Here is a 17029-nt window from a genome sequence, read left to right on the forward strand (position 1 = left end):
TGTTTATTTACATCTAACAGCGGACACTGAATAAAGTGGCTCTGTAGCTTGAAGCGGCAGTACAGAAATATAAATAGCAAGTTGTTACAAGTTACATATTCCACGGAAACCCATGTTGCCTTGGACAATAAGCCTAAACAGTATCCTTTTTATGTTATTGTTGGATGAGCCCTTCTGGGGTTCTTGCTTCTTGTTCTTGCTTTTGTTTTTAATCCCTGATGTATTTTAAATGCTATTAGATTTTTTAAAAAATTATAAGTCCCTTTGAGATAAAAAAAAGTACTATGCTGCCCTAGGCATAAATTTAATTTATATTAAATTACAAATGTAATAAATAAAATGAAATATTTTTTTAAATTAAAGTAATAAAATAAAATATTAAATACCATGCAAGAATTAAATATAATTAATAATTATAATAATAGGTAGAGATAGGCAGAGAGATTCCCTTATATGGAGTGGGTGGTGGGCACTAAAGAACTGGGCAGAGTTGCAATGGTTTTTAAAAATCCAGACATGACATGGCAAACTATGTGATAAATGTCACATCTTGTGTGGCCCTGAGAAGTTAAGGCTTTGTTCTTGGAAGCATCCGAGTAGCTGTCTGCTTCAGCTTGGGGTTAACCAGCACCAGGATGATAGCCTGGGCAGGGGAGTACATCATCATCACAGCTGAACACACTAACAAAGCAAATTTCTTTTGGATTTTTTCAAAATCTGCAGTTACAATCAAGGTGTGTGCAACATAAAAAGAAATGTAAAGGATGAGTAGGGAGAGCACTGTCCCAGCTGCCTTGATATGAGCTTCTGTTTGGAGGCTCCAAAGATTAGGTTCTTTACCTGACATCTTGCAGACATGCCTACAGAGTGAGGCTACAACCACAACGGAGCTAATTAAAACCACAAGAAGGGAGCATCCAGAACCAGTGATTAAAAAGAAGACTTTAAAAGAACTGGCAAGATCTGGCTGTGTCTTTCCTTGGGTCACATTTGTATTGTTGACTGCTGTGTTGCTCTGGCGTTGAATATGCTTATTCTGCATTGCAAAGAAGGAAAGTACCAACGAGAAGACTTGAGATCCCACAAGAAGCCAGGGCACCAACTTCGATATCCTCAGCTTGCACCAGAGGAAGAGGGACTGGGTGCTGTTCACTATCTTGATGCAGTAGAAGACACAGAGCCAGGCAGTGAGCCAAAATCGGGAGAATATGACAAAGGTTGCAAAGAGGTAAAGAAATTGCAACATTAAATGGTTGCCAAAGTCATCCACTAAGAAGTAATTAATGAGAAATGCAGTCAACAAAACTGTGACACAGACATTAGACATACCCAGGGACAGAAGTTGTTCACTAGTAGCGAGGGTCCTGCTTTTAGCCCATTCAGTGACTATCACTGCAACTATAAAGCCATTGGAGATGAAGCCACCAAGGGCCAAGTCAACTACAGCTACCAAAAAGGCAGTGATTTGGGGAGATGGCATGCCTCTTGATTCCTGTTGTATAGGTAAATTTTCACCGACAAAGTTGTTGAACTGAGGTGGAAAGTACAGTAAGATAGGAGATCTGTGGCATATGTTTTAATGCATTGGGAACTATGCAAACTAATGTGATTAATTCACTATTCATTTCCATAACTGCTATCTGGGCCAGTGATGTTGATACAGACTACAAAGAAGTGTACTTTGTATAAATCAGGGATAGATCAGGTACTCCATTTTGTTGGCTTTGGTTGTCATAGACAACTGCTTTAGATAGCCCAGATTTTACACTGCAAGTTAAGAATGGCAAGAGCTGGAAATATTGCTGTTGGAATAAGGAAGAAACTACCTCAAGAAAAAGGATCTGAAAGATGCCAGCTGTCTTGCTTTCTCTAGACTCCCTTAGTGTTTGTTCTCAGGACTTTGTAGGCAACTCTTTTATCTGTTCCCAGATTATACTGGGAAACATACAGAATAGAAATCCCAGCATCCTTAACAAATTTCCAGGGTTATTGTGGGGAAATTGCGTGCTTTAAAAGTGCTTTAAATGTATGGTATGGATGTGACCATAGAGAAAAGAAAACAGAGGCACAGAGTTCCTAATACACTGTATGGAGTTATGACGAGTCTTGGGACTTGTCCACATCTGAGCTGGATTTCACTTTGAATCCATGTTTTCTACATTCCAATTTGACTTCATTAATTCATTAATAAAAGTGTGCTGGATCAGACCAATAGCCCATCATCCAGCAACCTGTTCTCACAGTGGCCAACCAAATGCTTATGGGAAGCCCAAAAGAAGGACCTGTGCCCAATAGCACTCTTCCCACTTGGGATTCTCAGCAACTGGCATTCAGAGGCAGATAGCTTCTGACAGTGGAGGTAGAACATTGCCATGGTGGCTAGTAGCCATTGATAGCCTTGCTTCCATGAATTTGTCTAATCCTCTTTTAAAGCCATCCAGCTTGGTAACCATCATTACTGCTTGTGACAATGAATTCCATTGTTTAACTGCGCTGTCATTGTGTGAAGAAGTGCTTTCTTTTATCTGCCCCAAATCCTCCTACACTCAGTTTCATTGGATATTCCCAAGTTCTAGTGTCATGAGAGAAGAAGAAGAAAAATATTTCTATCCATTTCTCTATACCATGCATAGTTTTATACACCTCTACTTGCCTTTTCTCTAAATGAGAAAGCCACAGATGTTGTAACTGTTCCTCACAGGGGAGTTGCTCCATCCCCTTGATGTTTTTAGTTGCCCTTTTCTGAATCTGTGTGTTGTCTTCTGTATGAAGTTTCAGAGTCAATATTGTAATTTAGAACAGATAGTTTATTATTAAGCAAGCACACATAAAAGCACAGCCACAATCAACTGAACTTAATTTTCTCTAACTGACAAACTAACTGAACTGACTTGCTCAGTGGACTTCCAGTAAAGCTGAATGCTGGAAGAATCAGGACAGATAAAACAAAGTACTTCTTCACACAGCACATAGTGAAGCTATGGAACTCGCTCCCCAGGGAGGCAGTGATGGCCACCAACTTGGAGGGCTTTAAAGATGATTAGAAATTCATGGAGGATAAGAGTATCAAAGGCTACTCGCCACAATGGCTGTGCCCTGCCTCCACAGTCGGAGGCAGTATGCTTCTGAATACCAATTGCTGGAAACGGCAGGAGGGGAGTGTGCTCTTGTGCTCAGGTCCTGCTCGCAGGTTTTCTACAGGTATCTGGTTGGCCACTGTGAGAACAGGCTGGTAGACGGGTCTGATCCAGCAGGCTGTTCTTATGTATGTAGGCTCTTAAGATCCCATTCATCTTCAAGATACAGTGATATATATTACATCTTCTCACACACAGCCAATATTTTTAAAAAAGGTATTATAGCATATTAAGTTAGCTACTTAAACAATTATTTCATGTATCATAATCAATTAAACATTTTGGTGGTACTCTGTTGAATGTGGAATATCTTAACTCAGATTCTTGTCTTTCCATTGTACCTTGTTGCTCCAATCTGTTTCTCAATACCAAAGATAGATCTTTTCAGTCCAGTAGTCCTAACTCCTTAAAGAAATAGGTGGTGACACCAGTTTATTTATTTATTACATTTATATCCTGCCCTTCCTTCCAGCAGGAGCCCAGGGTGGCAAACAAAAGCACTAAAAACACTTTAACACATCATAAAAACAGACCTTAAAATATATTAAAACAAAACAACCATTAAAAATATATTTTAAAAAATCTTTAAAAACATTTTTAAAAGCTCAAAGAAGGTTTAAAAGCTTATTAAAAAGCAATTCCAACACAGACACAGACTGGGAGAAGATCTCTACCTAAAAGGCTTGTTGAAAGGGGACCTCAGTAGGCACCTAAAAGATAACAGAGATTGCTCCTGTCTAATATTTAAGGGGAAGGAATTCCAGTGGGTAGGTGCCACTACACTAAAGGTCCGTTTCCTATGTTGTACAGAATGGACCTCCTGATAAGATGGTATCTGCTGGAGGCCCTCACCCACAGAGGGCAGTGATCGACTGGGTATATAAGGGATAAGACGGTCTTTCAGGTATCCTGGTACGAAGCTGTATAAGGCTTTGTACACCAAAACTAGAACCTTGAACTAATAGGTAGACAGTGCAATTCTTTCAGCAGTGGACCAACCTCAAGGGTCGAGAGAACACGTTGCTGACCGCATCATTGCAAGCACCTTGTTCACATCATCAGGCCGCATCAACTGAAACCTTTTCCAAGAAGTTGCAGCAGATGTTGCACTGAACATCTCACAGTAGATGTGGATGAGGCATCAAGATTGCTATGGAGGCGAGCAACTTTACCCTCAAGGTGCCTTGCAAACAATTCACAGTGGGCCTTCGAAGGGTCTAAAACTCCATTTTCTGGAGTTGTGTCTTTGATTTCTTCTGTAAGCAATCCCATTATCACAGAATGTGATGCTACTTGCTTTGTTACTGTTGCTTCCTTACTCCAACATTTTTCGTTACACAGTCTCACTCCATCATTTTCATGCAATGTTGGTAACACCTTTGCCCCCCATCATAGTAGTTTCTTCTAACATGCTCACTTAAACCTCTTATTCATTTGATCATGACGTCCCATATCATCAACTATTGACAACTAAATATGAAAGACTCCTACTGAACAGCAACTCTGCAGAAGAAAATGTAAAGAGGCTGCCATGAAATTGAATAAAGCTAAGCAAACATCAATATTTGTTTCTTTAGCCTTAAATAATATTTGTTTAATAATTTTGACACTATTCTCTATCAACTCATTCATCTGATGATATCCTGGACTAGATGTTTCATATCTAAATTCACAATGAAAAGCATTATTATTATTCCTTACCACCAATGAATTCACCCATCTCTTGAGTGCTCAGCCTTAGCTATAATATCTAGCTGAATCAATCTGTCTAACTCATTCTTCAGAGTGAACTGTAAAGAAAATCGTTCTCTTCTGAGGCGTGTTTCACATGATAGTTTGGTACTCATAACTCTATTTTGTAAATCTTAGATAGTTTCCCTGTGCCTTTAAAAAGTTGGAAATTCTCAATTTTCTGACCATGCACAGAACTCACAGCAAATCCATCCAGGTTTCTAATCCCAAAATTGAAACCCCATTTCCAGGTACCGTATGAAAATTCACATTAAAAGTTTGTTTCCCACACAAACTTGCAACCAACAACATCCATTGAGTTCAATAGAGTTTCCTGTGTATGATTGCAAAATAACAGAATGTTGCATGTTTTCTAGACCACGCTTTAACAGCCAAACACTGTTTCAGTAGTAATATTTTTGTGTGCCCCAGTATCCAATAAAAATGTCAGAACCATTTATCTGTAAATTGTAGTCTAGTCCAGTCTAGCTTAGATTTTGACTTTTCTATGACCTTTCCTCCTCTAGCTCCTGTAGCAAACCTTGCAGCTGTTCTTCCAGATGATCTTAGCAAAACCCCATCTCCCTGCAAGCATACCACATCATCCACATTATTCACTAGTTGAGCCACTTTACCTGCAAATTTCTGCTTAATAATAATAATAAAAAAATTTAATTTCTGTGTCGCCTATCTGGCCTATGGCCACTCTAGGCGACGTACAACAGTTAAAACACAGCATAATAAAATACAATAGTACAATATAAAAACAGTATAAAACAATACAGCATACAATACAGTAGGAGGCAATTCAATCTAGTAATTAACCCTCCCCGGAAATCCCAAAGGCCTGTTGAAAGAGCCAGGTCTTTAAGGCTTTACGAAATGTATTTAGGGAAGAGGTGTGCCGTAGATCTTGTGGGAGGGAGTTCCAGAGGATGGGGGCCGCCACTGAGAATGCACTCTCTCTAGTACCCGCCAATCTGGCTGTTTTTGTTGGCGGGATTGAGAGAAGACCCTGTGTGGCTGATCTTGTCGGGTGGCATAATTGGTGGCGTTGCAGGTGCTCCGTAAGATAAACTGGGCCGAGACCGTATAGGGATTTAAAGGTTAATACCAACACCTTGAATTGGGGCCGGAAAACAACTGGAAGCCAGTGTAGATCGAACAACACTGGTGTGATGTGATCCCGGCGGCGACTGTTCGTAAGTAGTCGAGCCGCCGCATTTTGTATAAGTTGTAGTTTCCGGACCGTTTTCAAGGGTAACCCCACGTAGAGCGCATTACCGTAATCCAAACGAGAGGTGACCAGGGCATGTACTACCATTGGGAGCTGATGAACAGGAAGGTAGGGTTGCAGCCTTCGTATGAGGTGTAGTTGATACCAGGCTGCCCGGCTCACTGCCGAAATCTGAGCCTCCATGGACAGCCTGGAATCAAGTACAACCCCAAGGCTGCGGACCTGGTCCTTCAGGGGTAAACTCACCCCATTGAACTTCAAGTCAACTTCTCCCAACCTTCCTTTGTCCCCCACCAGCAGCACCTCGGTCTTATCAGGGTTCAGTTTCAGCTTGTTCCTTCCCATCCATCCACTCACGGATTCCAGGCACTTGGACAAGGTCTCCACAGCCGACTCTGGTGAAGATTTAAACGATAGAGCTGAGTGTCATCTGCATATTGATGACATTGCAGCTCAAATTTCCTAATGATTGCCCCCAGTGGCTTCATATAGATGTTAAATAGCATGGGAGAGAGGATAGAACCCTGTAGCACACCACAATTGAGAGGCCAAGGGTCTGAAACCTCCTCCCCCAATGCTACCTGTTGAAACCTATCGGAGAGGAAGGAATGGAACCACTGCAATACAGTACCTCCAATTCCCAATCCCTCCAGGCGATGTAAAAGGATACTGTGGTCGACAGTATCAAAAGCCGCTGAGAGATCGAGGAGGACAAGAAAGGAGAATTCTCCCCTATCTAATGCCCTCCTCAAACCATCTACCAGAGCGACCAAGGCTGTTTCAGTTCCGTGACCAGTCCTGAAACCCGATTGGTATGGATCCAAGTAATCCGTTTCATCCAAGTGTGCCGACAACTGGTTGGCCACCACTCGCTCAATGACCTTGCCCAAAAATGGTAGATTCGAAATTGGGCAGAAGTTATTAAAAACTTGGGGATCCAAGGAGGGCTTCTTCAGAATGGGCTTTACAATTGCCTCCTTGAAAGCTGATGGCATCACACCCTCTTCCAAGGATGCGTTTACCACCGCTTTGATCCCCTCGCCCAGTTTCTCTCTGCAGCTCATAAGGAGCCATGATGGGCAAGGATCAGTCAGACAAGTGGTAGGCTTCACAGTTGTAAGCACCTTGTCCACATCCTCAGAAGGGAGAAGCTGGAACCGATCCCAACTTACCGGTATGCAACTGGCCAACTCTGGTTCATCTACTGTATCCACGGCGCATGGAATCAAGCTCCATAAGTGTTCGATTTTATCAGCAAAGTGCTTTGCTAATATGTCACAGGAGGCCTTTGACTGTTCCAAGGGTTCCTGAGCAACTGGACCGACCAGGCTTCGGACCACCTGGAACAGCCTCCTGGGACAGCACTCCGCGGACGCAATAGAGGCAGTAAAGAAAACCTTCTTTTCTGCCTTTATTGCCACCTGGTAGGCAGCTACTGCTGCTCTAACCTGTGTCCGGACATCTTCGGAGCGGGATTTCCGCCACCGGCGTTCTAGTCGTCTCACCTCCTGTCTCAGACTACGCAACCGCGGTGTATACCATGGTGCCAGCTGAGTTCTATTCAGGGGGAGAGGACGTTTCGGAGCCACCCAGTCTAATGCCCTGGTGATACCATCATTCCACTCCTTCACCAGGGTTTCAACTGGGCGACCTTCAGCAGGTTCCAATTCCCCAAGCGCAGTCAGGAATCCATCCGGATCCATCAGGCGCCTGGGGCGGACCATTCTAATAGGTCCAGTGCCCCTGCGGAGGGGGCATGGTATCGAGAAGTTCATGCTTACCAGGTAGTGATCTGACCATGACACAGGGGTGGAATAAACCACTCCCAACTTCAGACCTCTTCTCTCCTCTCCCAGGACAAACACAAGGTCAAGAGTATGACCGGCTACATGGGTGGGCCCAATATTACTAAGGTGCAGTTCCCAGGAAGCCATGGTTTCCAGGAAATCCCGAGGGGCTCCAGTGAGAGCGGCCTCGGCATGTACGTTGAAGTCACCCAGCACTAACAATTCTGGGAACAATGCTCGTACAGCCGAGACCTTACAAGTGATGTTGTCCTTTACAGAGAAAACATGTTGCTCCATAGGCTGGACAACTTCTTGAAACATACATTCCACCACACTGTCTACAGAGAGATCCAGGCGACTGAAACTTCTTTTTAATGACTGCATGATCTTTATATTTGCCGTTCTTTTCCACAACCACTTCTACCTTTGATTCCTCCATCACTCTGAAGTGCTGCTTCTTGACACAACTGCATAGCTCTGTCCAATGTTAAGTTAGGTTCCTCCAACAAACATCTTCACAATTCAGGATTCTTTATGCCCAGCACAATCTGATCTCTTATTAAATAATCCCTAAGCTATCTAAAATTGCACATCAAACTAATTGCTCTTAAATCTGAGGGACATTCCAAAAGTTTCTCCATCTTGCTGATATATTGACCTTAATTTATATTGTTATGGGTTTGGGGTTGAGATGGATGATTTCTATGAATCCCCTTCCAGCCTCTGATTTGGAACCCTGCACCTGGGGGTGAAGATCCCACTCCACTGGTCAGATGAGTCCCCTTTTGTTAATCTAATACAGTGGCCAGGTGAGTTAATGGGTCTGTCAAGTGCCAGGGAGATCCTATTGTTATTAAAACTCTTCAGGAGAGCCCCCCCCCTCCTGAGGCCAAGGAGAGGCTTGTGTTTTGAGTTGGGTCCAAGGAAAGGTTGGGAACTGGAGGCAGGCAGAGAGACTGGCTCTCTGTGCCATAGCTTCAGGGTGCCTCCTGTAAGCGTAATGGAAAAGGCAAGATCTATTGGACTGTTGATGCTTTGAACCCTTCCATCTTAAGTTCAGGTTGGAATGTGTGTAAATTAATACATCATTTCATAAAGACACCACAGTCTCTGCTGACCTTCTTTCCAAGGAAACCAAACCCCTGGTAAGCGCAAGGACCCCTGGAAATCTCTCATCGCTCTGAGATTGGAGTGGTGCGCAAACTGGTGTTAGCAGTGGGATTGAGTTTCCTGGAAGAAGCATTGGGAACAAGGTCTGTCTGAGTTAAAATGGAGGGAGAAACAGCAACCCTCCTGGAACAGATAAAATTGATGCAGCAGGATCAGCAGGAAAGGCAACAAGAGCGTCAGGAGGACCAACAGCAAAGGCAGTGAGAGTGCCAGGAGCACTGGCAACGAATGGGGGAGATAATGGAAAGCCTCTTTGGAGAGAAAAAGGAGACCCCATGTGAGGAAGTGAGAGCCATGCCTGATCAGCCAGTACAAGGGGTCGAGAGTGACCCGGAAGTTCAGCTGCAGAGCACTCAGACTGAGGTGGCTAAAGAGATCCTGAAAGTGGATGGGCAGCTGGAAGGTTTGGACTGTGAGAAGCTGCAGTCAGTAGCGGAGGAGGAAGAAGAGACCTTGATTGTTCAGGAGCCTGCCAGGGGGAAAGACACCAGAAAGCTGGAAGTAAAGCCCCAAGAGTTGAAGGAGGACAGGCTGGAAAATGAAGAGGAAGATGCTTGGAAGAAAATGGAGTACAAGCTGGAGAAGAGGTGGTTCTCATAGATTCTCTGCTCCTTGTGTGCCTGCTGTTGAAGAAGTAGTGCAGGAGGAAGAAAAGGCCTTGGAGAAAGGTGAACTACAGGCTGGAGAAGAGCAGCTGTCGATAGATTTCTTAACCCCATATGTGCCAGCTGTGGAAGAGAAAGTGCAGGAGGAAAGGTTGGAGTGAGAGGAGCCTGGAGAAATGACTGTGCAAGTTAAAGTGCAGGATGAACAATTTTGTATCAATTTGGCATTCCTAAACCTTTGTTAGGAACGTGAGAAAATGCAGGTGTTTTAGCAAGCAGTTTTAACAACCATAGCAGATGTGTTAATCGCCATAGACCCTGGAGAAGCCCTGCTATCCTTTTGTGGAAGCAGAGAAACCAAAAAGTTTCTTCTGAAGGAAACCAGTGCTGGTCATGTGCTGCATGCTCTGTGGTGCTAGTTGTTATTGATGGAAGTTTTGTTGTTGCTATTACGTTATAATTTTTTTAAGAACGTTTGAAGTATATCTTTGACTCAAGGGACGCATACAGTCCAATCCTACTATATTCAGTGAGCTTACTTTAAGGTTAGCGTGCATAGGATTGCAAAGGTGTCAAATTATAATAGGTTCTTGTTTCTTTAGTATCTTTAAAAAGCACACAGAATTGTTTGTTGCTCTTTTACAGAACAGGAAATGCAAATATGTGCCTTTAATCTAGCACAATGGTAACTGAATCCATTCTCCATTTGCATTGCTGAAATTGCAGCTGAGGATCAAATAGGCACAGGACAGTACCTTATATTAAATTAGTGAAAAGTCTAATTTTTACATTGCCTCCCTCCTGTGTTGACAGAAGACATTTGTTCTGCAACCAAAGAGTAACAAAAACTAATGGGAGTCGAACAACATCTGCAGGACCACAAGTTAGCCACCCTTGGTTTAGAGCATGAACATCAGCAGTATGGTAGTGGGGTTGTTTAGATACATATTGCGATAATAAAAGTTAGCATTTTCTGTACAATAGATATGTTGCTGAACCTTCTGCTATTTGTGTTCTATTTGAGGAGGACAATTAAGGAATTGTTTCCAAACAATTTTTAAAGGGATGCAGCCTTAGAGTTTTGTGTTTAGGACCCTTCACTCTCTTGACCTATTATTGCAGGAACAGGAAACCTGTGTCCCCCCATATGCTGCTGGACTAAAATCACTTCTTTCCTGGCTGTTGGCCATGCTGGCTGGGCTGATGTAGTTGAAGCCCAACAGCATCTGGGAGGGATGTAGGTTCTCCATCCCCACACTATTGGATCTGATACATCTTTTGGAAATTGCCACAATACAGCTTAGCTTGCTAACAGGTGTACACGTTGAAGTGATGTGTGTCACTGCTGAAGTTCGTGGGGTTCTAGATGTTAGAGGTGGGGACTTCCTATTAACCCTAGGTTGCTATGTCACACACAGTTCAACATTATGCTGGATGGAAATCCCCATCCTTTAGATAATGCAATCAATAATAAGACCTCATAGCATTATATATCAGGGATGGAAAACCTCCATTCCTCATAGACACTATTGGGCTCCAAGTCACATCAGTCCCAGGTAGCATAGCCAATGGTCAGGGATTATGCAAGATGTAATCCAGCAACATGTGGAGGCCCATTGACTGCCTATCCCTGATTATATATTCAATGAAATGGACAGCTCTAAGAAAAACAGCAACAAACAATTCTGTGTGCTTACAGTGTAAGTGGCTGGACAGGCAGTATACAGAGGTATACTGACTCCAAGAGAGGTAAATGGGCCTCAGATCCTTAATACTCTCTGCGGGAGCATAAAGAAATAGCAGGCATACATAACATCTGAGGAGCTGTTGCTCAATACTTCCACACATGCACTGGTGGAGAAGCACCCTCCTGAGATATGTATCTTTATTTTGTGGCCTCCAAATCTCTTTAGAGAAAAAAGGGATTTAGGATGAGAGTGATAGCAGAGATTGAAACATTACCAAGAATGCAATAGCACTGTATGATAAAAAAACTCATCTACTTTAGTAATAATTTCAGACTCCATCAAGTAGCAGTCAGCCAGTTGGTTCTAGGAGCCAACAGACTGCACATGAAAATGACAGCCTGCTTGGGGGTCACCAGCCCAGACCCCCAGGTGCCATGGCACCACAAAGGCCTTCAGTGGTGCCCCTAGTAGGGGCTCCATACACTGAGCTTTTTTTTTTTTAAGCAAATCTCTAGCCTCCTAGAAAGATGGTTGTGAAGCAATGCATGCAGGTACCCTTTTAAGAAATGAATGTGAAATGAGCCAGCTTAGCAGTGCTTTTAGCTAATGAGTGAAGAACTTTGATTAATGTTAGTTTTTTGGACACTAGGCAATAGGAATCTCAGGGGTCCTAAAGAGCTGCTGTGTTCACCTCACCTGTAGTGCATCTTTCCTGCCTCTGTCTTTTTGTCTAGTCCTTAGAATCTCTGTAGCTTACCCTTGCTGTTTCCCTAGCAACCAGATGTGTCCTTCCTGTAGTGGATTCGTCTGAGATTAGGTGTGGTCCCTAGAAGTTTCTTTCTGCAAATACCACAACACAGTAAGAGTAGGTGCATGTTAAATAATCCCCCTGCCCCCCCCAAAAGGCTTAGGCCTGTTTCCTGCTGTGGAGGAGCAGAAGACCAGGCACTCATTAAGAATTCATTGTCTAGTTAACTTAAAGTATGATGGTATACATGTCTACTCAGAAGTAAGTATCTTTGTGTTTAACAGTGCTTACTCCCAGGTAAACGAGCACAGGATGGCAGCCTAGGCTTTGGGGTTGAGGGTTGGCATTGAGAAAAACAGGATTTTTTAACAGCTGTATGGCTAAGTCTTTTTTACTATAGAATTACAATTATCAAGAAAGCTTCACCATGACTACTCTCTAATTTTGTGTTATGCCATGCCCCCCATGGCAGCCATTTTGTGACTGACACCCACAGCACTTTCAAAATATGGAATGTACCCACTGGTGCAAAAAGGTTGGTGACCCCTGGCCTACTCATTCTGTCCATCTGCAGGAGGCTGAGACTGTTTCTTTACATGTGAAGACTTCATTTAGCTATTCTGTTGAATAGTCATTAAATAGTCTTGTCCTACGTAAATACATAACCCCCCCCAACTCTCAGAGGGAGAGCAAAGGGCTTAGAGAGTGGAGAAGGTCAGGGTAAAACCTCAAGGGTGAGATGAGGCTGTCGTGGAGGCAGGCCCAGTGTCCTTACACATAAAGAAATGGGCTAATGGAGTTCATAGAAGGGAAAAGAGGTACATACTTGGCTTAAAATGAAATTGAAACAGTTCAGTAGTTCTCTTTCTTAGCAGAGCATATATTTTGCAAAGTGGAATGAGAATTAACCCGCCCACCTTCCCCTCATAGACTAGCTGAATAAAAACAACAGAGCAGTCTTCTTTGGTAAAAAGTATTAAGAGTGATTACTCACAACTTTTCATACGTTCAGGAAACATAGGATCTAGCTTGCAGAGAAAAGATAGAGGTAGTACATTTAGTCCATGCTAGGGAACATCTGGCAGAGAAGCTTGTAGAGGCTTCTCTCTCCTGTGGCTTAATGGAGAATTACGCTAATAAGAGAACAACATCCTTTATACAAGAAGAGGAAGAGAAGAAAGGAAAATAACACCTATCAATAGAAAGGTACATCACAGTAAACAAGCATAGAGGTGTCCCCAAATTCTGGCTAGAAGGGACAGCTCCCTATTAAAAGCATGCAAGCTTGCTTATCCCAACAGAACATGGGCGTCTTTGTTTAGGACAGTAACAAAATAGTCCACAGGAACTTGTCTAACATAATTTCTGGCTGTTCCCTTTGCAGGCTACTATGGTATCCAGAAGAGAATCATGCTATAAGTGGAGTAGAGGCTGGAGCAGCAGTCTTTTTGAACTGTGCACAGTGGATGATACATCACCTTTCTAAGGAATCCGCAGATGCTGAAAGTCAGCAGGCAGCTAAAACATCAGAGGTCTAAAATGCTGAGAAGCAACCAGTCTGTGGAGATACATCACTTGCTGCATGAAGATTACCAGATAGAATAGATCCTAATTTTATATCCCTGACAGGACTCTCTTTTTCCTCAGCATGTTCTTGGTTCTAAAAGATGGAGCTGTGCTGCTGGTACTTAGAAAGCTGCCTTATACTGAGTCAGACCATTGGTTCATTCAGCTCAGTGTTGTATTTACTGACTGACAGCAGCTCTCCAGGGTTTCAGACTGGAGACATTTCCAGCCCTAGCTGGTGATACTATGAATTGAGCCTGAGACCTTCTGCGTGCAAGGCTATGATGCAGGTCCTTTTGGGAAGATCTAGAGCACACAGTACAACTGTGTAATTGAACTTTATCCTGGTGGCAAAGCTGACTTCTAAGAATTTGTATTGCATCTTGTAACTTCTGCCATAGGGCTCTGCTGGGCACTGTCTTCAGCCAAGGCAATTTGAATAGTCTTTTGGTTTGTTTATTTACAGGATACCAGATTTTGGAATAACAGGTTCGGGATCGGGGAGGAGGGGTTGCTGTGGTCTATAGGAGCTCCATCTCCCTCTGCAAGCACCCTGTCCATGTGACCACTGGTCTGGAGTGTTTGCACCTTGTGTTGGGTCAGCGGGACAGACTGGGGATTCTGTTGGTGTACTGCCCACCCCGCTGCCCAACAGACTTCCTAGCTGAGCTGACGGAGGTGGTCTTGGGTGTACTGTTGAGATCCCCCAGACTGTTTGTTCTGGGGGATGTCAACATCCATGCCGAGGCCACCTTATCCGAGGCGGCTCAGGATTTCATGGTCTCCATGACAACCATGCGACTGTCCCAATATGCCATTGGCCCAACACATGTAGCAGGGCATACTCCAGACATGGAGATGGTGGTCTGAATGTGGGGGGCCTTACATCAGTCCCTCTGTCATGGACAGATCACTGCTTGCTGAAGTTTAGACCTACAGCGGCTTTTCCCCTCTGCAAGGGTGGGGGACCTATTAAGTTGGTCCTCCCCCAGAGACTAATGGATCCGGATGGTTTCCAAAGGGCTCTGGGGAGTTTTCCGGCTGATAGGGCTGGCACTCCTGTTGAAACCCTGGTTGAACTGTGGAATACAGAAATGACCTGGGCAGTTGACATGATTTCTCCATGGTATACCCCAGAGCTGAGAGCAATGAAACAATATAGGAGACAGCTTGAGTGCAGATGGAGACGAACTCCTGGTGGATGCAATTACACATGGTAAGTGCCTATGATAAGCTGTATTTAGGGGCAGTGAGGGCAGCAAAAAAACAATATTTTGCGGCCACTATCAAATCATTAATCTGCCGCGCAGCGGAGCTCTTCAGAGTTGTCCGGGGGCTATTACACGCTGGCCCCAAGGACATGGTAGAACCATCTGAGGTCCACTATAATGAATTTGCTAGGCACTTCCAGGGTAAAATCTTTAGCATCCACCAGGACTTAGACTCCAGTGTTATAGCAGGTGAATCAAGCAGGGTATCCAGAGCACAGCCTTGTCCCGATTTCTTGAATGAGTTTCAGTTGATACAGCTTGAGGACATTGACAAGGTGCTTGGACAGGTTCGTGCAAGCACTTCTGTGCTTGATCCTTGCCCTTCTTGGCTAATAAAAGCTAGCAGGGATGGAACATCCGGCTGGGCCAGGAAAGTGATTAATGCCTCTCTGCAAGATGGGGGTGGTCCCTAGCTGCCTGAAAGAGGCGTTAGTGAGACCACTCCTGAAGAGAACCCTCCCTGGACCCAGAAAATCTTAATAACTATAGGCTGGTAGCAAATGTTCCATTCCTGGGCAAGGTCCTTGAACGAGTGGTGGCAGGACAGCTCCAGACACTCTTGGATGAGACCGATTATCTGGATCCATTTCAGTCGGGTTTCAGGCCTGGTTTTGGCACGGAAACAGCCTTGGTCACCTTGTGTGATGACCTCTGTCAGGAGAGAGTCAGGGGGAGTATGACTGTGTTGATTCTCCTTGATCTCTCAGCGGTTTTCGATACCATCGAACATGGTATCCTTCTGGGAAGACTGGCTGAGTTGGGAGTGGGAGGGACTGCATGGCAGTGGTTTTGCTCCTGCTTGGCAGGTTGCCTCCAGAAAGTGGTGCTTGGGGAACATTGCTCGGCACCCTGGACTCTCCAGTATGGGGTTCCGCAGGGGTCAGTTCTGTCCCCCATGCTGTTCAACATCTACATGAAACCGTTGGATGCGGTCATCCAGAGCTTTGGAGTGCGTTGCTATCAGTAAGCTGATGACATGCAGCTCTATTTCTCCTTTTCATCTTCTTCAGGTGAGGCTGTCAATGTGCTAAACCAGTGCCAGGCTGTGACAATGGACTGGATGAGGGCTGAGGCTCAATCCAGACAAGACTGAGATGCTGCTAGTGGGTGGTTCTTCTGACTAGATGGTGGATGTCCAACCTGTCCTGGATGGGGTTGCACTCCCCCTGAATAAGCAGGTTCGTAGCTTGGGGGTTCTTCTAGAACCATCTCTGTCACTTGAGGCTCAGGTAGCCTTGGTGGCAAGGAGTGCCTTCTACCAACTTCAGTTGGTGGCCCAGCTACGCCCCTATCTGGACAGGGATAACCTGGCTTCAGTTGTCCATGCTCTGGTAACCTCCAAGCTAGATTACTGCAATGCACTCTACGTGAGGCTGCCTTTGAAGACAGTTTAGAAACTGCAGCTTGTGCAAAATGCAGCGGCCAGATTGGTAACAGGGACCAGAAGGTTCGAACATATAAAACAGATTCTGGCCCGCTTGCATTGGCTGCCTGTATGTTTCCGAGCTTGATTCAGGGTGCTGGTTTCAACTTATAAAGCCTTACATGGCTTGGGACCACAATACCTGATGGAACGCCTCTCCCGACACGAACCCATCCATACACTACGTTCAAGATCAAAGGCCCTCCTCTGGGTGCCTACTCTGAGGGAAGCTGGGAGGCTAGCAACAAGGGAGAGGGCCTTCTCAGTGGTGGCCCCCAAATTATGGAATGATTTTCCTGATGAGGTGCGCCTGGCACCAACACTGTTATTTTTTTGGTGTGAGGTCAAGACTTTCCTCTTCTCCCAGGCATTTTAGTATGTGTTTTTAAATTGCTTTTTAAAAATGTGTTTTCAAATTTGTATATTTGTTTTTAATGTTTTTAATTGTTGTAAACCTCCCAGAGAGCTTCGGCTATGAGGCAGTATACAAATGCAATAAATAAATAAATAATAAAAACTAAATTTGGCTCTTGCCGTTTTTTCATGTTATATTTTTACTTAAGAAAAAAAATCAAAGTACAGCTAAGGGAATTAATGTTTTATATGATTATAGCTGCAAGACTGGTGTACAAAATATAATAATGAAATATTTAGGAATATGCAGTA

The 17029-nt window shown here is 44.0% G+C and overlaps 2 protein-coding genes across 8 annotated transcripts in view; one reads left to right on the top strand and one right to left on the bottom strand.

The window, feature by feature from the left end:
* Nucleotides 1-16822, top strand: part of LOC133380482 (acylamino-acid-releasing enzyme-like) — a 57991-nt gene extending 41169 nt beyond the window's left edge. For 6 of the 7 annotated variants that reach the window (XM_061617825.1, XM_061617827.1, XM_061617830.1 and 3 more), the window contains one exon: nucleotides 13488-16822. In XM_061617825.1, the coding sequence (XP_061473809.1) occupies nucleotides 13488-13641 (154 nt within the window). In that variant the 3' untranslated portion in view covers nucleotides 13642-16822. Of the gene's footprint in view, nucleotides 1-20; nucleotides 141-854; nucleotides 930-13487 lie in introns of those variants that run through there. The other variant, XR_009761451.1, reaches the window with a different exon arrangement.
* LOC133380483 (taste receptor type 2 member 1-like) lies at nucleotides 569-1480 on the bottom strand. Its single transcript, XM_061617832.1, has one exon. The coding sequence runs from the start codon at nucleotides 1478-1480 to the stop codon at nucleotides 569-571; it is 912 nt and encodes a 303-aa protein (XP_061473816.1).
* Nucleotides 16823-17029: the final 207 nt, after the last annotated feature.

This window comes from Rhineura floridana, chromosome 3 (assembly GCF_030035675.1).
Source record: "Rhineura floridana isolate rRhiFlo1 chromosome 3, rRhiFlo1.hap2, whole genome shotgun sequence".
NCBI classification, from domain to species: domain Eukaryota; kingdom Metazoa; phylum Chordata; class Lepidosauria; order Squamata; family Rhineuridae; genus Rhineura; species Rhineura floridana.